Source organism: Pseudoliparis swirei, chromosome 6 (assembly GCF_029220125.1).
Source record: "Pseudoliparis swirei isolate HS2019 ecotype Mariana Trench chromosome 6, NWPU_hadal_v1, whole genome shotgun sequence".
NCBI classification, from domain to species: Eukaryota; Metazoa; Chordata; class Actinopteri; order Perciformes; family Liparidae; genus Pseudoliparis; species Pseudoliparis swirei.
This window is the reverse complement of record NC_079393.1, coordinates 12,078,550-12,094,549: the sequence shown is the minus strand read 5'-3', so window position 1 is coordinate 12,094,549 and position 16,000 is coordinate 12,078,550. Positions and strand designations below refer to the sequence as shown.

The following is a 16,000-nucleotide window of genomic DNA, read 5'->3' as shown; positions in this document are numbered from 1 at the left end:
TCTTCTTCTCTCTTTCTCTCTGCCATAATGAGTGTGAGCTGTCTAGGGGCTTTCTGGAGGAAGACAAGGAGATTAGAACCAAGTGCTGTGTAAGCAAATGCTGATTTGTCATCCTCTTAATCTTTACTGTCTAATAGGGTCTAATCAGTCAATCAGGCCACTTAAAACATAAACTTTATTACGATACCCATTTACAAACATACATACATACATACATGAAATGTGGCCTCTGCATTTAACCCATCCTTATTATTCTAGGAGCAGTGGGCTGCTATGAAGCACCTGGGATCCACTGGGGGTTCAGTGTGTTGCTCGAGGGCACTTCGACATGTGAACTGTCGGAGGCCAGGGATCGAACCGACTACTTTGTGGTTACAGGACGACCACTCTGCCCCCATGAGCACATCCACTCCACTGACAGGCACAACTGAATTCAACAAAGGACATTTAAAAGAAAAGGAAAAACAATATATATTTACCTCTCACCCACACTATGTTTAAATAGGTTCATACATGTGGCTGCTGCATGGTAAAGTTCAGAGTCTCCAGAGAGCGATCTATTTGAATTCTACCCTGTTAAGTCGTTACTTATAATGCCTTTTCATAAAACAGCTAATTAATTCTAAACAGGCAGTTATTATATGAAAAGCTAAAGAAAGTCTACAAGCAAAGATGCTTTGATGGTTGTCGCACCTATTGTAAGTCTGCTGGCCAAAATCCCAATGAGTAGTCTCCTACTGGCAAACAGTATTGACTTGAGGTTTTAAAAGTTAATTACAACAAGTGCACTATTCAACAAGACACAAAAAATAGCGATATGGACTATGTGTTCCACTTATAGTCCAAAAGTATGGTTCACCACCCGGTTAACAAGGTAGTCTTACACCATGCTTAAAACATTCCTTCTGGCCCTGTCAATGACAATAACGACTTCAGGAGAACACAGCCCAAATCAGCAAAGTAGCTTTAACCTTCCATGAAATGTGGTCTCCTTCTCTGAGAAGAAAAACAATTAGTGTAGAGATTGAAGAGCAGCAACAAGTTGACCCTTAATTCCATTCTTCTGCCATATGGTGAGTACTCTCAGAAGCCTCCGTCTGCCTAATTAGTAACCCATGTGCAACCGTTATTGCAAGAGCACAACGCTAATATTTTACAGGGTGGACGACCACAAAGAAATATTAGAGATCAAAACACCTGTGCTCTGTATTTTTAGTACAGGTCTACCAAGCTGCAGGGATTGCTGAAGATATTATTGCATATAGCCAATGGCATCTAGTTCCGCTCATTAATCAGATGAAATGTAGCAAAGACAGTAAAGCTACAATGTGACCGCCTGCTGTGTCCAATGAATGATTTCTGTAATCCTTTGTCACTTTTGATTTTTAGGAAAACAATGGAAAACAGAGCTCTTTCTGATGGCCTAAACTGGCATATTAAAGGATTACAAGCGTCAGTCTAAGAGGGATGTGCACTCAGACCCTGTTGTCTGAATCTATGGTGGTAAAGATATGTTATATGTATATATGTATTTTTATATTATGCAGTGAATTGGCTTTGTATTATGCACCTCACAAGTACAGGATGCCACCACAAATGGAACTAGAGACCATCTTGCGGTGGGATCTCACCAGCTGCAAAGAAAAATCTGTCCAGGGACTGGACACTTCTCCACTTCTTACCACCAACTTCCATCATCTTTACTTAGCCCAAAAACATCTTTGAACTTTGCTTTTGTTCTGATCTCAACACCTGCAAAGCGTTGTGACTATTATCGTGGTTACATTATCTGTCCACAGACAAATGAGCACCTGACAAAGTATAACCCGCAACCGCTTGTGTGGTGGTTCCTGCCACCACTCCAGGATATTTTACCATGAGGATGAAGACAGACTCACAAGGTAAAAATAATATACTCCATAACAGAATAGACTGCAGGTGCATCAGTAATTCATTTCATTCTCCTCGTGTGTTTGTACATTTAGTTTATAGTGTTGTTGTAAGCACGTCTTTGTCACGGGGTGTCGTAGCGAGAGCGACAGAGAGGACCCAAATGCCAACAATTGTTGGAAAGAAAGATGTAATTCCTTGGCTTGAAACACACGACTAAACAGGACGACAAACATGAACAAAAAAGCCACACTGGGGAATGAGACGAACATGCAGGGTTTACATACACAGGGAGGCGGAGGTGATTGGACACTGGAGAACGAGACACAGGTGGACACAATGAGGGCGGAGCTAGCAATCACACAGAAGGAAACAATCAGGACCAGGGCAGATAATCACAGGGAAACAGGTGACACAAGGACTTCAAAGTAAGACACAAACTCCGGGTCATGACAGTCATTGCTTTATGTAAAGCACTCTAAATTGCTTTACATTTATTTTTATGTAAAGCAGTGTTTGTGTTTTTGAAGGGTCACACTAACTTGCCTCGCTTTTCCCTGCGTACAACAAACAACAATTTGACTACAGCATTCATCCTTTAAAGCAAATGAACCTGCCACACACTCAACCGACACACGTGTGGCCAACAGGCCTGGCAGCTTGGCAGTTCCTACAATGCCTTACAGCCACTGGATAGTTACAACGATTAAATATAGTTAAAATAGTTCTAAATGTCTCAAATGCACCTTTAATAACTACTTATGATAAGATTTATTTTAGCAACTTTGACATAAAAATGTTGGGAAGTTTATGCACACTGGACAGTCTTTCACTGCGCTCCACGTAGCATTTGCATTTCCACTACACTTGGGTTACACGTTCAAAACAACTCTGTGATTGTGGATATGCCTAAAATACATATTTATATTTTCCAAAGCAGTACTGAGTATGGAAATCTTCAGTCCCATATCAGATTACATAACACAGGTGTTGCTCACATGTCAGAGGTAAGCTGATTATCTTCATACTAGACAGGAAATGTACATGTAGCCTGCTAAAAAGTAACTTCTAAAATTATTGGTTGGATCTTTCGGACAATTTTGAAACTCAAATTGTGAAAATGTATGTAACTCTTTGTGATAACTTGTAATAATATCTTTACGCTGGTAAAAATGTATGCCACCTAAATGAGTTAGCAAAGCGTAAACTCAGATTTTCATCATAGTGAAACACTTGATTAAACATAATTAGTCTTTTCTGTCTTTTCTTGACTCCAGAGGACGACACAGGTAAGAAGCTGCTGCCATAAGCAAAGTGCTGCTTTGAGGTTTTGCCTGCCAGGTATTTGGTCTCGTTTCTTCACTCCTCAGCCCTGTGATTGTTGCATAGATGTAGCCAATCTTTAGGGTCCTGCCGCCGTAAGCTAACTGGATGATTATGTATTTAGGATGATTATTTATATGATGACAGGAGGAGGTGATTGAACACACGTCAGTGAGTAAAAAAACCCAGCAGTTTTTTGGAGATCAGACTGATCAGCTGTTGGTTGGTTTAACGATGTCGTTATCTTTCTACATATTACAAGCTACTATTTGCTGTTAGCTGCAGGACTTTTAGGACTTTGATAAAACAATATCCAATGTTTGGCATAAAAAAACAAGCAAAATTGGACAACATTCTTATAACTAATAAAGGCAGTATGAACTGGCATGATAATAATATCATGCATGCTCTGTTATAACATCATAAGCTGTTACTCTGCACTCAGCATGTCGACCTGATTTCAAGTAGCTGTGTAGAATGGACACGACTACATGGTTTAAGCTTTGTAGGTTCACTTGGGAAATTCATGTGGGCACCCCCAAGTCAGATGAAGTGGAAGGATTGAGGTGTCAGCACTATGGCAACCAGGGATTGCCCCGCCTTGCCATCTGCTGCCATCTTCTACTGTAATCCACACAATGAGAGAATTAGTTGTCTAAATCCCTATCAAAGTCATGTCAGCTCAATTCAACAGGCAAAGCAACATCATGGAGAGAAAATCCATGTTAGTGCTGACCAAAGAACTACACAGCTTACTTGGTCTTCTAAATGAAAGCATTATAGTCTTTGGCATGGATGAAAGAGAACATTCCAAATAAATAATGGACGTTTTAATGCAATTGAACATTACATGAACATTACATGATAACATTGTTATTTTACTTTAAATCTTTTAATTTTCTTTAACTAATTGTTTAACACTGTTAGCCATTTCATTTTTTAAGTTTATGATTCTCTGAGTCGAACAGTAAAAGGACAGCAATATTTTAAGTTTCAAATAATGTATTATATTCAGGACTTCACTTTCATCAGTGATAGCAAGGAAATTATGTAAACCCAACTCAATAATTTAAAAGCAAAGCTGGCAGCCCCTCGAGGTCATATAAGGCCTATACGAAACAAAACAAAAATATTGGTTCAGGTGTTTTTCCTAATAATATGAACACCACAAAGGTAATACCAACATTTGAAAATCAAGATAATAATACCAGGGAATCCCTTCTTTCTCAATTTTTAACAAATCTTAAAGAAATTATCTTTATAAGTCTATTAGTATTATTGGGTTTACATCAGTATGGATTTATGAAAAATGAACTACTACCTATGCACTAATGGAGATGGTGAAAGGAACAACAAAGATCCTTTAGATCACAGCAGATTATTGAGAAAAGGGGGAGAAGTATGAGATAAGATGGATAGCTCATTCTCGGCTGAAAAACTACTTGGATAATAGACAGCTATGTGTGCAAGTTAATAACAGGCCTTATAGGGCCACCGGTCGAGTACCACAGCGATCAGGGATTAGTCCAATACTTGTAATACTTTATATTAATGCTATTTGGAATGTTACTAAATTATTATGTCTTTTTTGCAAAACAAATTAATTTTGCTCAGGAAAATGTTTGAAGGAACTTTTGTTTGCTATTAAAAGGAAGCTGGAAATTATCAAAACTTGGTTTGATGTTAATACATTGTCTCTTATAAAGAAGGGAACACATACACCCATAACACAACCCTGAAACGGGGGAAATTAAATGATCACCTGAAAGAGAAAAACTCTTCGAGTAAGCAACCATTTTCTGATAGAATAAGCACACACCCCATAAAAAAACAACCCTGAAAAATGGAAAATAAAGTGACCACCCAATAGAGGTAAACTCCTAGAGTAAGCAACCTCCTTCTGAGGAAACACACTTGCTATTAGGTGGAAAACCTCTGACTATCTGTCGAAAGACTGATTCCCTGACAGTTGGGAGTTGGAACCTGCCCTCAAGGTAGGTGACTTGGTGACTGTGTGTATTTTTGCCATGCCTAATGTATTTAATATTAAACTCAGTTCTTATAGACTTAATACCTGGATTATAGGGCAGGGCATTTGGATGTAGATGTCACGATCCAGAGTTTTTGTGTCTAGTTTCCTGTCTTATTTTGAAGTCCCTGTATCTTGTGTCCTGTTTCCCTGCACTTCCTGTCCCTGTGATTGTCTGCCCTGCCCCTGATTGTTTCATTCCCTTCACCTGCCCTCAGCCACTCCTGCTCTTCTGATTGTTACTTGCCCACAGCCACTCTTGTCTCGTTATTGTCTCATGCCGTACACCTGTTTTCTCCCTGTATATTGTGCCTGTCTTTCCCTTGTTTGCTGTTGGATTGTTGTCTGGATTACTGTCTTTGTACCTGCTGCTGACCTGAGTTTTTTGTGTTGAACCTTTTGCCTCAGTAAAGAGTGAGTTTTTGTTCTTTTTGACCTGGAGTCCTGTCTTATCCCTCTGCGCATGAGCTCCTGACCCTCGCAGCCCGTGACAGTAGATTAACCATACTCTACTGTAAAATAGGAACGGTGACTTGCGCCAGAGGCTGTTAAACTCTGCTGAATCCAGAGTGTCCTTTGACTCTAAATTATAAAGTGCCACTTACTCTGCCTGACTAGTAATGTAGCAGCAATCCCTCCAATAGCAGCAGTTTTAGTTTATTTATTTGTTGACATTGAAATGTTTATTTTCATTGTAAAAAATCACCCGCATGCCTTTTTGTTGTTGTATTGTTAACAAAACAAAGAATATGTATGTCATTAACCTCAAGAAACCTGTAAGCCTAAGAAGAAGGCCTCTGATGTATTCATCTTCCCAAAAAGTAATTTCTAACAATCTTTTTGGTGGATTTTTTCCTGCTCTCTAGTGTCGTCATAAACGCCCTTGTATTTTCATTTATTTTACTTTGAAATATCTGTTTGTCACTGTAAAGACATCTGCAAGCTTTAAAATAAGGTCTCTATTGTGTTCATCTTCCCAGGAAATAAATACGTTATCTGACAAAGAATTTTCATTGTCCATTGGAGAGTGGTAACATAATTGTAACATAATTTTGGAAATTTCCCCACTGTGGGATAAAGGAATATCATATCATAATATAACATTTTATGTAATTTCTTTAGAAAGGGAAATATGTTGTCACCGTCCTGCAAGCCTTGGAACAAGGTTTCTCTTGTGTTTATATTCCCAAGAATTATTTTCCAACAAATTTATTTTGCTTGGTTTTGCCCACTAGAGGGTGTCATAGTAGCCCTTTTATTTTAAGAATAATTTGAAATGTCATTTTTTGCCACTAAAGACACCTGCAACTTCAGGCACGTGCACAGATAGAGCCCTAGTGGTGCTCAAGCACCAGCCCTTTTGCCCTGGATGAGAAAAGTGCCCTTTTTGCTGGAGACACTTTTTTCATTCTTCAGTATTTAAGAATAAAAGTTACACTCTGTGTCATCAAGTCCCCCCAAATGTGTTTTAATATCCGACGGGGCATTTATTTGAGTGCTTGTGAGAATTTCGCCCCGACATGCTCCGTGGCGCTCACGAAGCCTTGCAGCTGTTTACTGGCGTCATGTTTAATGAAGAGAGAGAGAGATAACAGGCATTTTCTTTGTGTTGTATAAATGCCGTTTAGACAATTTCAAATATGTTGAAAGTATGTTTATAAATGTCTCGAGAATTCACAGCTAGAAAATAGCAGCTAAACTATTCTAACAATGCTAGCTCTCGGTGTCATGCTATCCCTGTGCCTCATTGTTTTGTGTTATCTCTTTGTTTGGTCTGTTCCAGTCTTACAACGACCAATCTTGTAGAAAACGGACAAGACAGCTCAGCTAAAATAGTTTTAATTTACAGTAAAGTAACAAGACAAGTGATCCAAACTATAGTTTCTAGTCTTCATCACTTTCAATAACACATTTTCCCTGCTTCTGAATTTCCTCTTGGCTGTTGATGATGATCAATATCACTCATTTTGAAAAGTCAGAGGGCATTACGGATTCGTATCAGACCAGCGAGGAGGGCGATACGTGGCTGGCATGACGACCCATTAGCCAATCAGAACGCTTGTACTGTTGCCATATAATAATTCATCTTTATTCATAAAGGATATGTAAGCTAGCAGTCTGATGCTGCCCAGAGGAAACGCAGGTCGAGGACAGCATCATCAGTGTATTGCTGCTTATGCTTCAACTCAGTTAGAATTCTTTTTTTTTGGCAATGGGTGCCCTTTTTTGGGAGTTTGAGCACCTGCCCCCCAAAATGTCTGTGCACGTGCCTGCCTGCAATCCTTGGAAGAAAGTGTACATCTCCCCAAGAAATATAAAAATGTTGTTGGGAGTATTTCCTTGTCCACTAGAGTGGTGTTATAATAGCCCATTCAGTTTAGTTATGTATTCTGCAAGCCTCGGAAGGTCTCTTTTGTTTATCTACTCAAGGAGTACTTTATTTTCATCATGTTAAAATTAACTAACTTTAATAATTATGTTTAAATAGTTTGTTTCAGTTTTATTGTAAAAATGTGTTGTCAAAATCTTTATTTCTTTTGCGTTTGCATTAGACTTGCAAACTGTTTAATCACATATGTAGGGCCAGAATATTAATTTCTTTTTAGGAATAATTTTTCACTAGTCAAAGTTTCAATAACAGCCGTTTCGAAGAAATATGTAACTGTGACATCTGCACACAAACATTTGATTATGTTGTCCAAGAGTACGAGTTTTAAATAAAAACTCTCCAGTCCATATTTTGCCGTCATTAAGTCCAATTTAACAATTTAGCAATCTCGAGCAGCATTGGAGGTAAAGGAGCAGATCACGAGTCCTGAAGAGATTTCAGATGAAGCTTAATTTATTCTTTCACAGTTTAACACCACAGCAAAGATTCGGCATCACCAACCAGTTCCCACCAGTCTCTCAAAACCAACTACATTAGCTTCTTATATACACCTTCTCCCTCCAATTAGCCTCAAATGTGTATATGTATATGTAGATATATGTACAATAAATATCTACATGATTTCACCAATCCAAAGATATTAATGATTTTCAAATGATTGCAATCCATATAAATGATCCACACCTAATGTATCAAAATAAACATAGCAACAGTTAGCTTCACTTCCCCCATACCACATTTTCATGGTTGGTACTTCTCGGAACTATTAATGCACATTACTAAATAACTACAGTTAATGCAAAAGAAGATTGAGTGTCTATGTAATGAGATAAGTCCCTGAGAAAACATTTTAATGTCTGAATACTGTTTTTAATATACTATATAGAAACAATATATAAATGTCACAGTTTTTTTTTTAAAGGCAGCTTTGAGCTTCATTCCCTGTAAAAACCTTGCATTGTTAACCCATCCAACATCTTCAAACACCTTGGTACTCATGTTTGCAGTGTCCAACATACAGAGGCTCTGCTCTGATGCCACGCCTTGAGGAGAAGGAGAAGCAGACAGACCGGTATATCATGAGCATACTTGTGAGAATGTGCCCTGTGTCTTAAGGTGTGCCAGCAGGTCGTGAATAGAAATGGGAAAGTACCTCACGAGCTTGCAGCGAAAGTCCTGCAAGCGAGGAAATGCCTTGTCCACACTGGAGGTCTGCTTCTCATCACTCCAAAGTCTCTCTGCTGCAGCACTTGCCCTTGGCCTGTGATTTTGGGTGCAACCAGTGAATTTCATGCAATTGTTGTTCATATAGTAAGTTGATTAGTTTAATGAATTGAGAGATCTTTTTAAATAGTGTACCAAAGACGTGGAGTGAGATTGGTGGCATCAACATACTCCCCCCACATGCAGACTTCACCTCCGATCACCAGCTTCTTCTGTTCCGCAGTACCTGCGAGAGGATGGTAATATAAGGATTTAATTCAATAGTATAAGGGGTATTCCTGTAAAGATAGGCTGGTCAAGAATTTACAATCCATCAGAATCTTCACTTCAAATGTATCACACCACTTCAAATAAAAACTCAGCAAGCCAATATTTAAATAGGCGTCTACATCACCAGCACATAACTGACCCAGGTTATATATTATGATATTGCTTTGTCATGCACACACCAGAAAAGTTCAGTGGCTGCACGTTGTAGTAGTTACGCCAGTCCTGGCCATAGGAAATGTGGTTGATGTACCAAGGGGCAGCCAGCAGGACCCTCATGCCAGCTTTGGTCATCTTGCTGAGCTCTCTCTTATAATTAGCTGGGGTACCCTTCCAGATGTGCAGCACTGTGTCCTTAGGAATCTGAACAGGGTGAGAAACAACATGCTGTCTTGCCCTTCTGTGCTATGTTGCAACTGTTCTGACTGTTTACATAGAGTGTTATATATCAGAATATATCAGAAGAATAGCACGTATAAAAACTCCTGAATAAGCTTTTATCAACAAGGGCAAGCTTTTACCGGCATGGTTCTCTGAATGTGTACCCCTCCAATGGGGCAAACCATCTGCACCTTCCAACTGAACTCAAATAGATTTAATGAAATCAGGTATTGTGCTGCAAAAGGCATAGTCTGTCCAAAACTAGGCTGTTAATAAAACTAAAAGCTTCGCCAGAATATCCGTTTTACAAAATATCACCTTCTTAAAGGTTCATTGTACATGAGGGTACTTTAACCAAAGAAAAAGAGAACTGAATTTTATAAATATATGCCTTCAAGACGGACTTACATCTTTCACATGTGCTGGGCCTTTGCTTTAATAATTCGAAGCAATGAGCTTTGTTAAATTACTGCCAATGGCAATATCATGATACGCTGTGTGTAGGAAAAGAGTGTGCATGTTATGCATGGAGCATCGGACAGCGTTGAGAGCGGGTACCACAGCAATCACACCACTCAGTCGCCGTGTCCAAATTCCATACTAATTCTAAATTGAGTACCGTTTGTTCTAATTTCCCACTGGACAATTTAATACAAAATGCATTGATTTCTATACTATGAAAGTTTCTGTAGTTTACATCATGTATAGAATTAGTATACCAGATGGAATTTGGACACAACAGATGTCTATGTAACATGTTTGGAGTCTTCACTACCACCTGGTGATATTGCTACAAATAGAACATTCGCTGTTGCACAATCAAAAGGGTTTGGTTGTGGATATACTAAAACAAGTTTTACCAGTCAACTATTTTTAGAGACAAAAACCACAGCAAAAAATACAACTTGAAGTAGCCACAGCACGCAGAATCTGTTCTGACCCTTGAAGGCGAGGGGCCACACTGTATAGAAGTGGGCCCAGTTGTGTGTGGGCCCTGGCTGGTCAAGATACCATGGAGAGGCCAGAATCACCTGGAGCCCCGCCTTAGCCACCCTGCGCACTTCACACAGGTAACAGCCATCTCTCCAAACCTCCACCACTGATAGAGAGCTACTCTGCAACACAATGCTAGAGATTGTCACACTTACGAGAACTGATTGTGTGATACATTCGCTTTTCTTTATCAGACATTATGCTGTCAAAGAATGTTAGTCAGTGGGTTCAAACCATTAAACCCGCTGAGGTCAACCTTATATCGGTATTTAACAAAAACCTTCCAGTACTCAGTAAAACATTATTTATCCATATTATGTGACAATTACTAGCCTGTGGAAATCGAAAAAAGCAGATAGGGGGAGAAATGCAGAACAAAAGATGTGTGAAATATTTGTGACAAAATAAATCGTCTACGTTTGTAAATGTACATATAAATGTACGAATGCACATGCAATATAATATACACACAATATTACAAATTAAAACATCTAGACAAGTACTAGAAAATAAAGCAGCACTTGTTTTAGATGCCTGGATCTGCACCAATTAACAAGTGGTTAGGAAGTTAAATGCAATAGAAACAGCAACCTTTACTGGTGTACAGTGAACGCATGACAGGAAAATGTTCAACATTTTAAATATTGGTATTTGTGAGCATATTAATCACTGCTTATCTGTAAAAAACAATATAATGCAACCATGGACAAACATACACAAATGGATCATTCTAAACAACGTCAAACTAAAATGTACGTGAGCCTATATGAACATCACAGATGCATATTATATTCATACTGCATATTATATCACAGAGGTGTTATTAGTTGGGCTGTACTTACTACTTCATGGTAGTCAAACACATCTTGCCAGACGATAGCTGTCTTGTTGAGTAATGAAGTGATATTCATAATGCTGGAAATATATAATAATAGACACATTAATGACATTGGTAGTTTGTTGTATATCCCATGCTTTCTACATTACTGAGTATGTTCCTCTTCACAACATACTGCTCCATGTAGAATGCTTCCAGTTTGGTGAAACTAACTCCAAATCCCATCTTCTGCATGAATGCTCGAACATCCGGGTTGGATTTCCTATGGAAACAAGCGGGGAGAATCTTTTTTTGTTGGTAAATGTATTAATATGTTTCTATATCAACTACCTGAGACAAGATATTAACGTTTTCTACATTCCCCTTGCTTTAAAAAAAAAAACCAATTCTAAATGATCAAAACCAGGTCAGTCAGGAGGCAGGAATTTAAATTATCTGTCTCATTTGAACCTACCAGCAAGAAAAGTTCACCTCATCCCCTCCTAAGTGGATATAGGAGTCAGGAAACACCAATGACACTTCCTTCAATAGTGTCGCCATGAACTTGTAGGTGGAGGGTAACGTTGGATTTACAGGACCAAAAGCACCTGAAGGAGTGGCCCCACTGTAGCAGGGGGTCAACAGGTCAGGCTGCCCTATGGAATAAATGGCCATTAATCATTTTGTCTCAATACATTTCTTGTACTGTCTGTTGAGTGTAGACATTTGTTGCTTCTGATGTTGCCATAAAGGCCCCCCAGATAGGAAGGGAATCAAACCAGAAGATTCAGTTTATAGTCTTGGCTTGCAGGTTCGGCAGACAGGATTTCTGTTGGGCCAAACCAGGCCTAATGCCAAGTAATCTGTATGTTGAAGGTCAAAGAGCTGGGATCATTTGTATAAAACAGTTGTTTAAGGGTAAGTTTTACCTTTTCCCCATGATTTGGTGTGACCGGGTGAATCAAACTCAGGAATAACCCTAATTCCCCACAGCCTGGCATGTGAGATCACTCTTCTCACATCTGATTGTGTGTAGATGTGAGTCATTGGATGGAAAGCCCCCTGAATCAGAGCCAGAAGTTTTTGTTTAGGATTGGTGCAACTTTTTTGTATTTCAAATCATGAATTCACATGCAGTAAGTAGCCTGTTAAAAATGTAGGATAATACCAAAATAAACAAGTCATAAGGCTTGTTCTTTCTCATTACTTCATCCACAAGACATACCTTACGGGAAAGGTCTGGAAAGGTCTGGCTCTGGTAAGGGAAGGAGGGGTCATCAACAATGTGCCAATGAAACACATTGAACTTACTGTAGGCCATTGCATCCTAACAAGAAAGAAGTATGTTAGTACCACTGAAGGAAAACAGAAGGCTGAAATTCAGATTATGTCATTTGATTATTACCAAAGTTTTTAAAATGACATGCACTGGTATGAAGTGACGTGAAGTGTCCAACAAAATTCCCCTGAACTGAAACCGGGGGAAGTCGTCAATCTCAGTCTGGTTCACAAAATACTAAAAGAAGAAAGAAACAAACGGAGAAAAATAGCTTGATTGATCCACCACAGACCTTAATCAAGCTTTATAACATGGTGAGAATGTGTATTTAGTAAGTAATAGCTTTAGTGGACTCTTGGATTTTGAGCGTTTGCAAAATGCTGACTTACTGAACCAAAATCATCTTGATACACCAGCTGACTGAAGGTTTCCAGACCTGTGTTTAATCAGAGAATATAGAAAAGTCGATCAATAACACCTAAACAGATAACAGTGGGAGGCTTAGATCAGTTAATAAACTCTGGGTGAGAATTTCAGTACAACAAGCGTTGATGGAACCATAGCCTTCTCTTTGCCAATGGTAGCGGATTGTTAACATGTCTGTTTTATTTATTTGTACTTTTATATTCACATCATTTTATTTTGTTTATACATGTTCTTTGAAAGGATATTGGCTATAATCACCTCTTACTGCACCCCACACAGTTTCCGCATTCAGTGATGCTTGTCCAGCAGAGACACTCAGATTGTCTGGAAATAAAAGTGAGTGGGATAATGTATCAAACTAATTGGTTGTTGCCACAGTGACTTGTGCCTGTGGTGCTCCGTCTCAAATAAACGTGTTGATACTTACACTTCTCAGATGAGTCTTCATGTGGGTAACTCTCACAATCATCATGGTCAACATTGATCTCAATATGAAATGGTTTATCCTCAAAGAATCGCAGAACATCATTTCCTGTTGGTCATAAAAGTAAGATTATCATGTTGTGTAGGTCCGTGAATAAAGTACAATGCATCTGCCTTTGTGCATTAAATATGGAAGCCAATTACAAAAAGTAAAAGAAAGAAATAAGATAAAGATTTAGCTGTGATAATAAAAGTATCCCCATGGCAAGTCATAATTATGAGATAAAAAGTAATAATTACTGAAGCGCATGCGTACTTACTTTCTCATAATTTCAACTTTCTATCTCATATTTATGACTCACTAAGCGGATATTTTTATTTTCACAGCTAAATTTGTGTATTGTTTTTTTAATTTAGGGGCAGAAATTGGTTTCCATAATTACACAATGTGAACAATGGCAGATCAATTATACTTCCTGCACAGGCCTTTGTAGAAGTTCTACAGAAGTTTGATAGAAGCGGATGTGTTGCATTTGCAGTCTCATTTTGACAATGTTACAGTAAAACTGCCATTATTCTATACACTTTATATTTTTCAAAACACAAACATCATGCTGTGCGGTTCTGGTCCATTGTCATTGAGGCCTTTTAGAGTCGGTAGAACCTACACGGGCTGAGTCTGACTGATACACTACAAAGCCCATTGATCTACTTTAAACGGCAACATGACAAACAGAACATTCAAAACCAACCCACAGAGCGCTTTGCTCTACCTTTTTGTGCACCCCAATCTTACATGTCCGAATCACCAGATCATCATACTCTTAATGTTAACAATAAATTTAAAAAACAAGATTCACATAGTTTGTCCATTGTATGTGTTTATGGCATACACATGACACAACCAATGCTGGTCCAATGGAAATAATGATATATAGGCATCCTGCTGTCGCAATAAGTCATGCATATTTGCAGGCACGTGCACAGATAGACCCCTAGTGGTGCTCAAGCACCAGCCCCTTTGCCCTGGATGAGTAAAGTGCCCTTTTTGCTGAAGCCCACTTTTTTTTCATTCATCAGCATTTAAGAATAAAAGTTAATCTTTCTGTCATCAAGTCCCCCCAAATGTGTTTTAATATCCGACGGGGCATTTATTTTAGTTCTTGTGAGAATTTCGCCCCGACATGCTCCGCGGCGCTCAATGGTGATAAATTAACCACGTCGACATTAGCGCTGCTGAAAACATGACGTCGCAACTGGTCCGACGTTTCCTCAGAAAATAAACAAAAAACTCACAGCCTTGTCCAGCTGTTTACTGACGTCATGTGAACAGAGCGAGGGAGAGATATCCAGGCAGGCATCTTATTTGTGTTGTATAAATGCTATTGAGACAATTTCGAAAGTATGTTGAACTTATTTATTCATTTTATAAATGTCACAAGAATTCACAGCTAGAAAATTGCAGCTAAACTATGATTGCTATCCTTGTACCACATTGTTGTATGTGGTATGTTTCTCTTTGTTTCGTCTGTTCCGGTTTTACAAAAATCAATCGTGTATGAGCATTGCAGAGGGTGAAAAGAGTAGACGCAAGAAAAAACAACACTTGTAATAACTAACCCAGAGTGAGGTCATGCCGGGAAATATCAGACTGAGGCTTTATAACTTTTTTACAGAGGTTTGATATTTCCTGGCATGACCGAGCGGTCGAGGTTAGAAAGTTGTTTATTGTATGGCATTTTTCGCTCCTATCATTTTGTAAATAAAAACTAATTGTAATTGTAAATAGAAAACATTTCATTTTGTTTAGCTCTCATGTCTTCTCACGACACAATGTGTTTCAATTACTTGCAAACTTCAAGTTACAGCGATCAATATACAAATCATTTTGCCGATGTGGTGTCCTTTTTTTCGGTTTGAGCACCTGCCCCCCAAAATGTCTGTGCACGTGCCTGCATATTTGTATCATAGAAACCCGTTGTGAATATTTACCATGTATGATAGCATGACTGGAAATTTTAACTCCAGCAATAAATAGTATGTATGCCACCTCGCTGTATTACTTACCAGTGTAGTCTGGAAAAATAAGAGAGTAATATCTGATGAACGCAGCATCCAAAACCGAGCAGCCCCGCTGTGCGGCCGATTGTCTTCCGTATCCAAAGTAGAAGGCTTGTGGGTTCACGGGGTATTGCTCATTCGAGGAGGTAAACGTCTGAGGTAATGGCCAGACTCCCTCCACAGTGTGTTGGCCAAGCGGGAGGACAATTAGTAGTAGCAAAGACAAATGTGAACAAATATACCGTCCGAAACTAACCAAACCCATAGTTTCCATGTTCCTCTTCTCAAAGTAAAACTGCACTGTCAAGCTGCGCCAGTCAGGTGAACAAGAGCATGAAGTCACATGACTAGGGCCCCAGGGGATGGGTGTTTTTTAAAGTTTTTTTTTAATTTAAAGGTAAAATAAATGGTTCATACGGTTTTTAAAATGTCGTATATCTTTATTTAGATGCACGTGATGTACATGTGTGTTGTTGTACAGTTTCATAACACACAACA

General features: G+C 38.8%; 1 protein-coding gene across 1 annotated transcript; it reads right to left on the bottom strand.

The window, feature by feature from the left end:
* Positions 1 to 8,062: 8,062 nt before the first annotated feature.
* hexa (hexosaminidase A (alpha polypeptide)) lies at positions 8,063 to 15,809 on the bottom strand. The gene is made up of 14 exons (XM_056417554.1): positions 15,509 to 15,809; positions 13,446 to 13,550; positions 13,277 to 13,342; positions 12,982 to 13,028; positions 12,719 to 12,829; positions 12,539 to 12,640; positions 12,243 to 12,375; positions 11,789 to 11,969; positions 11,510 to 11,596; positions 11,339 to 11,411; positions 9,305 to 9,485; positions 8,991 to 9,081; positions 8,785 to 8,892; positions 8,063 to 8,674 (listed from the first exon to the last, which is right to left on the bottom strand). Exons 1-14 carry the CDS (start codon positions 15,774 to 15,776, stop codon positions 8,611 to 8,613), a joined length of 1,617 nt encoding a protein of 538 aa, XP_056273529.1. The 5' UTR covers positions 15,777 to 15,809; the 3' UTR covers positions 8,063 to 8,610.
* Between the last annotated feature and the right edge of the window lie 191 nt (positions 15,810 to 16,000).

Excerpts from the sequence above, each read along its gene's own strand:
- hexa (XM_056417554.1), bottom strand. The coding sequence starts at position 15,776 with ATGGAAACTATGGGTTTGGTTAGTTTCGGACGGTATATTTGTTCACAT. Across the intron at positions 13,343-13,445 it reads TGAAGACTCATCTGAGAAGT|ACAATCTGAGTGTCTCTGCT; the intron begins GTAAGTATCAAC and ends TTTTATTTCCAG. Across the intron at positions 11,597-11,788 it reads GAGGTGAACTTTTCTTGCTG|GAAATCCAACCCGGATGTTC; the intron begins GTAGGTTCAAAT and ends TTGTTTCCATAG.